The 13931-nt window shown below is 44.1% G+C and overlaps 1 protein-coding gene across 2 annotated transcripts in view; it reads right to left on the bottom strand.

Annotated features, from left to right (window-relative positions):
* Nucleotides 1-8576, bottom strand: part of slc12a5a (solute carrier family 12 member 5a) — a 125937-nt gene extending 117361 nt beyond the window's left edge. For both annotated transcript variants that reach the window (XM_069677958.1, XM_069677959.1), the window contains exon 1: nucleotides 7970-8576. In XM_069677958.1, coding sequence (XP_069534059.1) covers nucleotides 7970-8024 — 55 coding nt within the window. In that variant the 5' untranslated portion in view covers nucleotides 8025-8576. The remainder of the gene's footprint in view (nucleotides 1-7969) is intronic.
* Between the last annotated feature and the right edge of the window lie 5355 nt (nucleotides 8577-13931).

Below are 13931 nucleotides of genomic sequence, written 5' to 3'. Positions count from 1 at the left end.
TCAATCGACTAAAATGTTATCTCGATGAATCGCATGGTTATGGACCGTTCTTATATATTGCTTTTCTAGTCTTTACGGAGAAGCCTCAGAGGCTGCTACCTAAGTGCCCAACTGTCACTCAGTAATCACATTCATACCCGTTGGCTATGCCACCGGGAGCAATTTGGGGTTCAGGTTCTTGCCCAAGGACACTTTGACGTGTGGGAGCTGGGGATCAAACCTCCAACCTTCCGATTGAAAGATGACCGACTCTGCCACTGAGCCACAGCCGCCTCGACTTGTCCACAGTTAACTTGCGATGAGTCATAAATGAATGGCACATCTTTTACCTGTTGTAAATGTACCTCAGAGATATGTTTCGAGTTTTTCAGCCTCTTATCAACATGGGAATGGACAAATATGCTTCCTTTATGCAAATGTATGTTTATTATTACTGCAACATTCCAAAACAATGACAAATACTGTCCCGAATATTCTACAGAGTAACCTCGAAGGTACTGCACAACATGAGCCCAACAAGCAACAACAGACGGCATGTTGACCTGAATGTAACATTCCTAAGTAATAAGTCATTGAGTCTGCAGCAGGAGATAAAAATAAACATCATTTTAGTCAAAGTTCGATCACTTAAAGACATTTTTCACAACCTGGGGCTCTCTGCATTAACTGTGTGCTCGGCCAGCAAGTGGTATTAAAGACTGGACATACTCCGGTGGTAACTCCGTCCACATCGACAGTAAATACAAATAACTTTTCCCTTTTATTTTTCCATTTCTGCTCACAGAGGTTTGTTTCTGCTTGCTATGCACAACATTACCGCGGCATCGCTTCCTGATTGCACAAACTACGGGGCGAGCAGAGGGTCAAAATAATAGAACGCGAAATTAACAAAATAAATAGTGGCGTTAAAGGGAATGTGCGTTAACTCGTTATTATCGCGTTAACTTCGACAGCCCCGGAAGAGCATCCAGGCCGCTCCAATTTCTAATCCGAAATACTAATAACCTGTTGTGTGTGGCGGGACCTTGAGGACAGCCGAGCATGCACTCTTTGTCACGTGGAACGAAACAATAGCCAATTGGAAAGCAAACTGACTGAAGAAGGAAGGACAACAACCGCAGTCACATGTACAGCCCGTGTTCACGCTGTCTTTTCAGTAAAAAGTCCCAAAACTATCATCACCAATTCTTCCTTCCCGTCGTCCGCCATAAGACTTTGCGAGATTTCCAGCTGTGAGAGTCGGACTCTGGTTGTTGGTGAATGAATCTGTTGGTGTGTGCTGTGCTGTCTGGGTCATACAGAGTACTGTTGGAGATATAGGCTAGCTTTCACGAGAATTGGACAGACATGAGGTCACAGCGACGTTGACTTTTGACCTTTGACCACCAAAATCCAATCAGTTAAAAACTGAGACCAAGTTGACATTCATGCCAAATCTGAGGAAGTTCCCTCCAGGTGTTCTTGAGTTTTGTGTTCAAAAGAACGGGATGGATGGACGACTCAAAAAATGGAGGCATAATAGACGAAGTGATGTGGGGGGGTTCATACGGACGACAATGTAATTAACTGTGATATCTAATTGGCAGGGCAAAACAAGAGATCAATACGGACTGATACATATCGACTCGATGATTGATTGAATATCATCGATACAAAGTGAAAATATTGATCCATTTCATCATCTATAAGAAAAACTGACAGAGTTATCGATGAATGAAATGAACATTTTTATATTTATATTAAAAAGAATGGACTAAAAATAATATTTCTGAAAATATATTTAAAACAATTATTTTACTGTTTCTGCCAGTTGATGTAAATAAAACAGATTGTATCACACGAGCCTTAAACATCGTCCCACATCGATCACCGGACGCTGAATTTAATCTAATAACTATCTTAGCATGGCGCACTTGTGATCCATAAATATAAAATGGTAATGTCCTAACGTATCTCAATTAAACTTGGGATTTACACCCTTGAACATTGGTCAAAGTAATTTGCATAATATGTTGACAGGTAATAAGTTTCCCTCCTGAACGACGCTGTTGGATCTAATGAAGAACGCGGCGAGCACCATTATCCTGCCATGCAATTAACTTGGTTGACATGGCAATAAAATATTGAATTTGACCTACACAGTTCTATACTGCAGGCTACGACGAGCCAATGTGTGTGTCTGCTCACGTGGACATGATTCACTTTAGCGCTAAGCTACTGAAAATGCATGTTTTTGTGTGCAGCCGGAGCGCGCTACCTTTCCCTGTAACAAGTGCCCGTGGTTCTGTATTAGCCAGCAGTCTCTCTCACTTACTGAGCATTTCTGCTCCCGCTCTCCATTCACAGCAGATAAGTCGCAGAGCGGGTAGACAGAGAATAATGACGTTGAGCATGCACAACAACTGCCTCCCTGGGAGAGGAGGCCCCAGGGAGCATTTTGCAGTATTATGCAGTCATCCATAACTAAAACATCATTACATCCCTATTCACAGGCCTGACCAGGAGTGCGGACCGACTTGAGAGGGGGATCAGAGGGTTGATGGACGGATGGATGGAGCGGTGAAACTAATTTTCATTATTGGCAAATTGCTTATTTATTGATTCATCTGCAAAATGTATGATCTGTAAAATGTCAGAAAACTACAAAAAAATAGGCTTGTTATATTTGACACAGCCTGGGGAGATGTATTCAATTCAGGCTTGTTGTTCAGTTAGCTCAATGCTAATGCTACCAACAGCCCAATCCTACAATAATTCCTATCAGCTGAGAAGCTGCAAACAGAATGTTTCGTATGTTTGCTTCAAATTCAATTCAAAAAATTACTTAAATATTCATCAGAATTGTTACTGATTAATATTCTACTACTTATCATTGCAGCACGAGATGGACTGATCGATGGATGGATGGATTGGCGCTTGATGATTGGCAGTAACCATGGTTTCATTTATTCAACACCAATATCTATAATGTAGTTCTACCTCATGGACGTCACAGGTTTCATTGTCATTGTCATTTCAGGATCATTATTACAACATTATCCTGAAATCAGACCCTGCTAATGGCTAGCATTCCTGTCAGCAAAAGCCATACATTGTATTTACACTCCATAGTAACCTCTCTACGTATAAATGTCATTTTTATTTGAAGTGTTTAACTGGTGAAACACAGGGAGCTGTATATATTGACATACTCTAAGGTAACAAGGTGTATTTGTCACCAACGCTGACGGAGATCGGTCATTAAAAACGTAACGTTTTTTGGCGTGAAACCGTCAGCAAGATGACAAAGGTATTAAATTAGTTTGCACATATTCTATTTTTATGTTTCTACCAGCTCTGTCTCCATGGGTGTCACCAAATACACCAAAACAGAAAACTCCGGAATAACATCTTCACATTTTAAACTTGTTGCTCAGCTTACTTTAATTACTGCTTCTCCTAGCTCTCTCTATCGCTGATATTGATGGTGATGGATGTAACATTTTGTGTCTTCTTTTTTGCCTGTTTTTCCATGCTTCATTTGCACATGTGTATTTTCCACAGAAAGCAGGGCCAGCCTTTTGTAATGAGCGATTCCATTGGTTGGCCAAGTGTTGGAGTTTGTCCACTGGCAATTGGTCTTAAATTAATAATAAATAACAGACATCAAATATGTCCTAAGGTGGTCACTAACTATCCTGCCTAATGAGAGGCTTTGCCCTCGTCTCGTTAAAGTAACTTATCTAGACTATGTATTTGCTCTTTACTTTGTGCCTTAAAAGCCACTCTACATGCATGGGATCAATAAAATGTATCCTGACTAACAGCGGCAATAACCTCCAAGAGGTTTTCTAAATACGCCTCCAGAGTGCGATCTGTCAGTCGTGACCTGGCGATCTGCTGTCAGCTGACCTGCGGAGCACAAGTCCGTCCAGGCAGGACTCACAACCAACATTCAATTATGCACACAATACAAAAACGACTCGCTCATTAAAGCTGAGCGAATTAAACTGAAGTGACACATTAATGAGAGGCTTAATACATAAATGAAAAAGTGCAGACGGTAACAAACATTTGGAGAAGTAGCATGAAATTACTTCTGCGTGCTAACAAGACGCCAGGCTGTTTAACATTAACAGCAGCATAAACAATGAGAGCGCTGTCCGAGCAGACACTGTATACACTCCGTAAACACGCTGTAATGATGACAGAATCAAAATATATTAGTATATTTGTTACGACAACAATGTACCAGAAACTCTGCTAACTCTGCTATGTTATTCTCTCTTGCCATATGTCTCTATTTACTACATCCGCCCTATTGAACCAAGAGGAGAAGAAAGGGAGAAGTTAACTCTAGAAAGACCCTGAAACACAACACTCCACAACACTAATGTTGACCTGCAGACTAAATTAACAACTTGTCCGCCACCTCTTCCTTTTAGGATCTGCCGACCTGCATCACTAACTCATTCAGACACTAACAGCTTCCCCTCTTGTCCTTAAAAAACAAGCCATGCTCAGCCATTAAACCCTCTGTGTGCACCAAATGATCACAGAAACCTCACCTTCCCTTCAACTCTTGATTGCACACCCCCTCCTCCTCGCACCACTTACACTTCACCTCTCCGCTGCTCCAAAGAGAAAAAATCTGGAGATAATTAACAATATGGTTGGAGAGCAACATGACAACTTATGAATATGTAAAAATCTGCCTTTGACTCAACCTGCATCCACTTCTCTTTGAGTTTCCTTAGAAGCTTTTTTAATTTCCCCGAGAATGATGCCTTTCATCTTTGCATGCTTATTAAAAAAGGTGCACCGTGCAAACACACCCCTACAAACACACACACCTTCACCCTGCTGCTGTATGTAACTGGTTGTGCTGTCCTCTCCCGGGCTGTAACCCAGCCGTGTAATGAAGGCTATAAATCAGCACCTTGGACAGCGCCAGGCAGCTCTGAGCTCCTGGTGAACGTAGTGCTGGAGTCAGGCGAGAGAAAAAGAGGGGGGAGCTGCTTTCAGCACCAGGGGACAGGGACAGCGACAGCCTCTGACATTCCCACTGTAAAGGGGCAAAAAGCGCTCCCTATCAGGAGCTGTCCGGCATGTAGTGCTGATGACTAAACACAGTTATTCAGGTTGTTAAACAGCTAGCTTAGCAGAGCTGGGATTCAGATGAAAGGAAAGGGGTGATGTGTGTGTGTGTGTGTGTGTGTGTGTGTGTGTGTGTGTGTGTGTGTGAGTTTAAAGCCCTATCCTGAGAGATGCAGCCACTGCAGAGTGACAAAAAAAAAAGAGAGATAGGGGGAGAGTCAGTGACACAGGGGGAGAAGCAGGGAGGGAGATTAAGAGATGTGTTGGGGGGAGGAGGTGTCGGGCACTGACCAATCCCTCTGAGGATCCAAGCATGGCTCTGTTCACATTCAACACGTTTTCACTCCAAACTCGTCGAATACAGCAGCTTGGTATGACCCCTGAAGCTTCAAAATCTGACTATCTAGGTGCCTTTATAGTGTCAGTTTGGTACCTGCATGGCTCTGTGGTCAACTTAGCTGTAATATCATGTTTGGTGAGATTCCCAATAAAGCGCTCGCTGACAAACATTTCTGGACATTTAGACGAGCAAGAATCCTTCCTTAGTTTACGCTCCGAAACAAACACTTGGTTAGGTTTAGGGGAAAGTTAATGGTTTGGGTTTAAATAAGTACTAATGTTCATATGCTAGTTACGCAACTAGCAACATGTAACTATCGCACCATATTTAACGTAACTAACACGGGGTAAGGAACTTAAAAGGAAAGTCAACCTCAGAGTAATTGATCTCCGGTCTCCTGGATGAAAGTCCTGAGACCAATTTATCCCCAGACTGCCACCCCAAGCAGACTTCCCTTTTGGGCTCTTTATGCCATGTTGTCTGACTGCATGGATCCAGACATGATGCTTTTTTTAAAGATTTTTTTGGGACCTTTTTATGCCTTCATTGACAGAGAGAGAGGACAGTGGATAGTGTCGGAAACAAGGGAGGTTACGACACGTGGCAGAAGGCCGAGAGTGGGAGTCGAACCCGGAGCCGCGATATCGAAGACTTTAGCTTCTACACATGGGACGAGCGATTTAACTGCTGAGCTAAACCAGCGCCCCAAGGCTTCACATTTTGAAGCCTTGGGACACTGAGCAAGCTACCAATTTTGTTAACTTGATAGTACGAACCTGCTGCCACATTTCACGCAGCCGTCATATCTATGCAACAGATGCAAAGGGGCAGCCTGACAAATAAAACAGTCTGTTGTCTATATATAGCACGAGAGGCAACGAGCTACAGCTACACACTTCTCAGCACATTAGCATGTGCTCTGCATCAACATGCGTGCCAACTTTCCAACTCAATTCTGCACACACATGGATGCACAAACACACACACATATTTAAATCAGGGGTGAATTCGACGGTGCAAAAAGGTAGAAGCACACACTCAAGTAATCATATTAGCTTGACACTCCTGCACGCGCTGTTATGTGGCTTTATGTCACGCTCGGTAACCTGCCCTTGATGGTTCCAATTCGACGCACTTATAAATGGGGTCATGCTTCAGCCCGGCTGCCAACCTCTTACAACTGCTGTCCGTGCTCTCAGCCCGTCATTGTAATCCCCCCTCCACAAAAAAAAAAAGAGAGAGATGCCCGCATTAAGTTAAATATTCATGTTCCCAGCGCTGGTCTATTTTTATCATTAAGCCCTCACAGGTAGGAGAAAGCAGCATAGTGACTGTTCTCTCATCCGCAACCTGTCTCTCCAGAGCATCCCTGAGAGTCCTGGGCCGACAACAAAAACAGGGAGATTTGTGCACAACGCAGAATGGGAGACATGAAAGGGAAAAGAGAGGGGGAATAAGCTGAGACAAATATAGGGAGCGTAAGGGGAAAAAAAGAGGGCAGTGAGGAAGAGAGTTTGGCCTTGAGGGAGGGATGTGTGCAGAGATAAAATCCTTTACTTAGAATAGCAGAGCGGCGAGAGAAGCACCGCTTCAGAATCAGGGTATGAAAATGGAAGCAGGACCGAAAGTTAGCTTGGATTTTAACAGCATTCATGATTTCATACTGTTCCAAAATGTGCCGCTCTTATCACTCGCACTTACAACAACAGCTTCAATTGTCCTCTGGGCCCCGAGAAGGTATGTGCTCTCCGCTGAACAGCCGTCATGAGAGCACTCACAACACATCTCTGCACAAACCAGCAACCTACAGGTTTTTCTCCAGAACGCCTGCAGAGACTGAGGACCGCGCTGAGCGCTGGGGATTGGATGGAGGGCTGATTTTGACAGCTGGGGGCGATGGGATTAGCAGCAATGGTGGCTTGGTATCTGTAATTGTGAGTGGCTTTGTGTATATGTGTGTACATGTGTGTTACTGTGTGTGTGTGTGTGCGGGTGTGCACATGCCCATACTGGCTGTCCACAGAGTACCATATGTGGTGGGAGTATTTATGTTGCAATGGTGCAGAAAATGCTCTGTATTCTGCGTGCATGTACTGTATGTTTGATTGTGTGTCTCTCTCTGTGTGTGTGTGTGTGTGTGTGTGTGTGCTGGACAGAGCTGTAATGCCCTTACACTCACCATCCATCGCATGGAGTGAGCCTATTACTATTCTTGTCACAACAGCCTTGCAGTAAGAGCAGCAGCAGAGGAGGAAAGCAGGCCGACCATCGTACAATGCTGTAACACTCACACTCACACACACACACACACACACACACACACACACACACACACACACACACACACACACACACACTTCTTCCAATGGCCGCTCACTCCCATCATGTTGCGTGTGTAAACCTTAATCATGCATGTTCTGTTATGTGCTCTGATATTAATGTGTGTGCGTGGGAGAGTGTACAGTATGTGTGTCTTGCATTATGATGTGAGTATTCCTGTATCTGCTGCTGCGTGTGTGTGTGTGTGACTGCATGACACATCCCATCACTCACCCTGGCTCTGCGCTCCCCCGTCCCCCTCCTCTGTGTCGGTCAGGTTGTTAAGCATCCCGGCTCCTTTCCTCCGCTCCTCTTCTTCTTCTTCAGCTGCTGCTGCTGCTGCGGAGCGATGTCACCGATCGAGCTCTCGGCGGCTCTCCCTGCGCTCCACCCACCGTCGTACAGCCTCAGAAAAACGCGGGGAAGGATGCAGCGTAGAAAAAATATGCCAGCCGGACGGATGGACAGACCGATCCTCCTCGCTCCTCTTCTTCGCTCCTCGCTGCCCGTAGGATGCACGAAGAGAGGCAGCAGGAGAGAGAGAAGGATTTTTTTTCTCTCCCTCTGTAGATCCTCCTCTTGACGTCTCTTCTCCGCTGGCTTGTAAGCGTGACTCTCTCTCTCTTTCTCTCTCTCTCTCTGTTGCTCCCTCTCTCTCTAGGAGGAGGAGGGAGGGATGAGGGAAGCTGCAGGAGTTTGGTGGATGATGGAACGCCTCAAAGCAGCACACTTGCTCTCTCCCTCCTTCCTTCGTTCTGCCTCTTTTTTTTTTTTTGCCTGATCTCGATCTCTCCCACTCACAGATTTAAAAAAACACTCACTCTCTCTTGCTCACATGATGTTGCTCAGTCACTTAAGCTGCCAAACTAATTGCATATTTCAGCAGTAGTGTGTTTTCTTCTACAGCTATCCCTCCCCTCCCTCCCTGGGTTTCTCCTCTCATCGTGGCCGTCAGACAGAAAGGTGATTGTGGAAGTGGAATTGATGTTGTTGGAAGCCGGCGGTAACCTCACAGCTCTGATGTTTTCTGTCCACAGAGGTGCATTATGCATCAGCCTTTCCTCCTGCCGGCTTTGTAATAAGCCGCCGCGCTCACTGCCTACTTTAATGTCACATGCAAATAAAGCCTCTGCTTCCTTCAAGGGATGGACAAGCTCTATCAACATCATCTGTACGCAGTCAGAACAAACATGAAGAGCCGTGTACTCGGAAGCAAACATGCGGAAATCAGCAAAAGGCTGCATCAATAACAGTTTGGTGAATGCACAAACACACACTTGCTTTTGCTCTCTGTGCATCTGCAGCTTACAAAACAGAGCACGCTTCTTCATGTTAAGCATTTTTTCTTCAAAGAGTGCAGAGATGTTTGGTTCCAGCTGAGAGGACCTGCGCGCAGCACAGCACTGAAGCCTCACTGTCAATTAGCCGCTCTCATTCTGATCCACGCAGATTCACTTTGATTTGGTACACGCTGTACCGTGTGCAAAAACGTGTGCAGTACGAAGACACCGCGTGTGCGTTTCCCCCAGTTGTGATCCCACACCAGAGATATGAAAGCAATTAATCTTGGTTTTAGTCATGGTAGCACTGATGCACAGAATAGATTTCAACAAAAAGGAGAAGGAGGAAAAAGAGAAGTGCGCGCTCGGCTCCAGTGAATAAATTTATTACCAATGTCTCAAACAAAACCGGTTTTGTCGAGGCACAATTACCCTGACAAAGAACCCATACCTTGAATCTTGGCAATACATTTCTTCAGTGAGCTGCGTGCTTGGATACATTTGCCTCTCTTTGCTCATTAGTACTCACACCGGAGCCGGCAGATTGTTTGTTACAACAACAGACACGCACAAATTAAATTAGAATATCCACGCGGGGAGAGCCTTTGCATTTACAGAGTTTACACATTCATTCGGTTCGATTGCGTCCTGAATGCTCATCAGAGCAAATTATAATATGTGTAGTTTCCAACAAGCGATGTGATTGGATGAAATGTGCCTGAGCATGAAACCATGCTGATCATTCCTATTGGTTATCTGGTTACAGGGCGAGAAATTACTCGGAGATGCATTATTAACAACACAAGTGCATCGTGTACTCTAATACTAACATGATGATACTGTACACATGATCCTGGTGAAGCATTCCTGCTTTAAAACAGCAGCTAATGTACAGCATGTAAGTATAGTACTGATCAATAACAGACATCTACTGTAAATGAGAGTCCTGCCCTGCAGCTGTCACAGCTAGCTAGTCATTTACTCCACAGGGATTGGTTGTTACTGCTGTCATCTGGATGGATGAGGTAAATGGTTAACTTCATTTGGTCTGCTGAATAACAAGCTTCTGTTAAGCTGCACAAGAACGGCCCGGTGTGACGTCGTGCGCTGAAGGAAGTGAGCGGGAACGTGTTTCAGATTCAGGATGTGACGAGTTAACTGGCTGATGATCGATTGTCTGCTCAGTTATTAACACGTCATGTCTTTTTTATGTTGTTATAAAAAGGTCTGTTTGGGGAAGACTGCTGCACACGAGCCGTGGCTATGAATGACATGGAGTGTGGCCTTTGTCCGTGCCATATAAGAAGTAATCGTTGAAATAAATAAGGGATGCTACGGTGATTCAATTATTACATCTGTTCCTAAAAACAGCTTAAACCTTTCCCCCTGATAGGACCGCCGGTCTGTGATATTTTAAAATGTAACATAATTGACTAATAAGACAAACGTTGCATACATTTAGCTCTGGGAACTGTAAATAAGTAAATAAGGTGTTAACTTCAGACGTCAGGCCTCGTGAAATTAATCTTGGTTTACCTAGAAATTGGATGCATCAATATTTACACAATGATGCTTATTTATGAAGCCTAACGTACCTCCTCTGTATTATAAGGAACTCAACAATTAACAGTGCTACTGCTCCGGGTTTAACTTGACGAACAAATGATGAACACACCAGTTGATCGGACAAAAATTGAGCAAAAGCCACGAGCCGGTTCTGATGGACACCTCGAGGATGTGACGACTTAACTCTCTACAGAAGAAGAAGAAGAGATACTTTATTAATCCCCAAGGCCAAATTAAATTGTTTCACTGTTAGTACAAAACATGCAACACAGGTGGGTCTGACACACTCACATGCACATATGGACATGCACTAATGGAGAGATGTCAGAGTGAGGGGGCTGCACAAGGAGCAGTTGGGGGATTTGATGCTTTGCTCAAGGACTGCTCCAGCCTCAGGACCAATCACCTCCTCCTCCTTAGTGACATATCGCGACCCAAATCTTTCAAACACTTAAATGTATTTAATGAAAAACGGTGCAGTTTGGACCTGAGACGGAACGAAACATCACCGTATGTCAAAACACAACGGTATAATGGTCAACCAAAACGACCAGCAGGTAGCAGAGCATAAGAGGAAAACATTCCCTCTGCTATTCATTCAATCAGCCACCTTCCATCAACAGAAATACACTTTAAAAGTGAAACATAAATGCAACTACTGTCGGGTTCATCATGTTTCAAGAACGTAAGTGTAACTGTAGCTGAGATTATCCAATCAGTGGACACATGGCGTGTGAATAAACTACACTACTGAACGCACGTCTAAAGAAACCCATGTCCTTCAAAATAAAGGCACAGCATCAATTACATGACCCACTGAAAACACTTCCGCGACCCACTTTTGGGTCCACACCCACCAGTTGAGAACCATGGCTCTTAAACATCCAACAGACCTTTTAAACTCAGGTGACCTATTTAAGGTCAGATTACTCCAGTGGTCTGCACATCATCACTACGGCTGCTAATGAGGATCATTCCAGCATCCACCTGTAGCCTCACACTTCCTGTGAGTGTTCCAGTGAGGTTATCATCGCTCTTATTTAGCAGGTTTAAACGTCACCAAACATTAACTCTGTACGCTCTGAACTCACACATCCAAACAACCATTTCAGTCGGCTGAATGAAATCAAAACTCATTTTGCACCCAACCGAAGCCGCTGACGTTGGTTTACACGCTGCCAAATCTCAGCAATATTTAGATTAAGAGGGAAAGAAGGCCGGCAGAGAGCCAGCTGCGTGTTTGAGTAATTTGTTGTTTTACATTTCTGAGCGATGTAGCGTCGTGTTTGACAACATGGACACTGAAATACGGCTCGTTCATAACAAAAGTGCATTAGCATTTTCTTAATCAACGGATCAAAAGGCAATAAATCTGAATCTAATCAGAATTATTTGACACGATGCTGCCAATGTAACTCACCTTTCATGAGTCACTTATAGTGATCTGAGTTTGACTTTCCTTGTGTGTTTTTCAGAGCATAAAAGACATTTTGAGGAGTGAAGAAAATAAGCTTCTGAGCGGGAGAAGGAGACAGAAGAGGACAGGAAGAAGGTGGTCGATACGTCACCCTAATAGAAGCAGGGACAGATGAGAACATGCACACGTCAGGCAGATGTCAGCACAGACATGTGCTCACTTCAGGACGTCTGCTCAACACCTCTAGGAACTGGTCTGTTACATTCAGCTGCCAATCAACAGCACAGATACACCAGTCTGCTGGGTGTTAAGAGAGGACTCGGCGTGTACTCTGAATATACACACAGCAAAGTTTCAGGAGCAGGACCACACCTCAACCGCGCCTCTTCTGGCATTCCCATGAATTCAATGTCGCTCTCGCATTCTGCAGCCCTCCCTCCCACCTCTGCTCTTCCTCTGTTTCCTTCTCTCCTCCTACCTGAAGGGCCCTGATGGGGTTCGTCGTCCCCGGTTGCAACGGCAGATCCCCAGTGAAGCTTCCCCAAAACTTTGACCTTTCCAAGTACAAGCAACATTATCATTAATCTCATTAATCAATGAATAGTTAAATCGCATCCTGCTGATGGCGTGGTCCTTACTAGTGAAATAGTGAAAGTGCATCACACTTTGGCACCTGCAAGATGACAAACAGATGAGGTCTAAGAGTTTAAAATGTGTTTTGCACTATTTTTTTCCAAAGATATACTGGAGGACAAAAATATATGCTGTGCTTCAAAGCATAAACAAGTTAAAATGTATGAGGACGGCAGAAAACAACGAAGAGCGTTGGAGCGCAGGAAACTGCTGACACAGCAGCTTCCATAGGCTCAGTTACACTTTCACACGGATAATTAAGGCGACGTTATGACAGAGGAACTTGTAAAAAGTCGAGGTTAAGATGCATTTCTTAAAAGTCGGTAAAAGTTATTTCAAGCTGCTGCAAAAATGTCAGGTAAAACTTCAACACACTTTCACACTTCCATCCTCTCCAAACAGCACGGACTCAGTCTAGGTTTGGTCTGACCACTTCTATATTTTAACTGTGTCTCACATTTAATACCTTTCTTTGTTACTTGTGAAAACACCAGACTTGTACACAATCACAGGAAGTAAAAGAGTGTGTCCTGCTCATATTCTGTTAACATCCCAGCACATCAAAGCGTCGCAGACGACAGCAGAGACGGCTGTAATGTACAGTGTTCATTATCAGAGCCAGTCGCCATGTTTCACTCTGGACATCATCACAGGCTTATTTGGTATTCGATCCAGTTCAGTCACAGAGGTGAGGGTAGCTATTCAGCTACTCAGCGCTTAAGATGAATATATCAAATATACCGTCTATTATCTAAAGAGAAAATACTTTGAGTAAAGGTACAAGATGGTGTTGTTGTGCTGTTCTTGAGCAGGAAGAGATACCGAGCGTTTCCGGGGATAATTCAAATTCTACAGTTCACGTGATGTTTTTTTTTATTCTGTTCAACTCAAGTCATCAGAAGGTCTAATTAATGCAATACAAATTTTCTGTGGGCACTATTCAGTGCGTGTACTGCTGACTCACTCAGGCATCTGAAGGCTTTTTTATTTCTTAAGCAGCATGGCTTGCTGACAACTTAACAGTGTCTTGTCTACAAACAGGGCCCTCTTATTGGATTAGCCCAAACCCTTACAACAATCAGACACTGCCAAAAGCAACTCTCTGGCTACAGAGCTGGAGACAGTGAACACAACAACGGTAGTGGATGCAAGTAATATAAGATGACACTATAATTTGGGACCTAATATTAGGTGCCGGAGAGTAAAAATACGGGTCGGGTCAAAAGGCAGAGCTGAAAATCACAGAATAATTTGTGTTGGTTTCGGAGGTCGTGTGTGATAGAGACACAGACACTGACAG

The sequence above is a fragment of the Semicossyphus pulcher genome, unplaced genomic scaffold (assembly GCF_022749685.1).
Source record: "Semicossyphus pulcher isolate SPU_LCO1_2020_fin unplaced genomic scaffold, fSemPul1.0.p SCAF_3, whole genome shotgun sequence".
Taxonomy (NCBI): Eukaryota; Metazoa; Chordata; class Actinopteri; order Labriformes; family Labridae; genus Semicossyphus; species Semicossyphus pulcher.
This window is presented reverse-complemented; position numbering and strand designations above follow the sequence as displayed.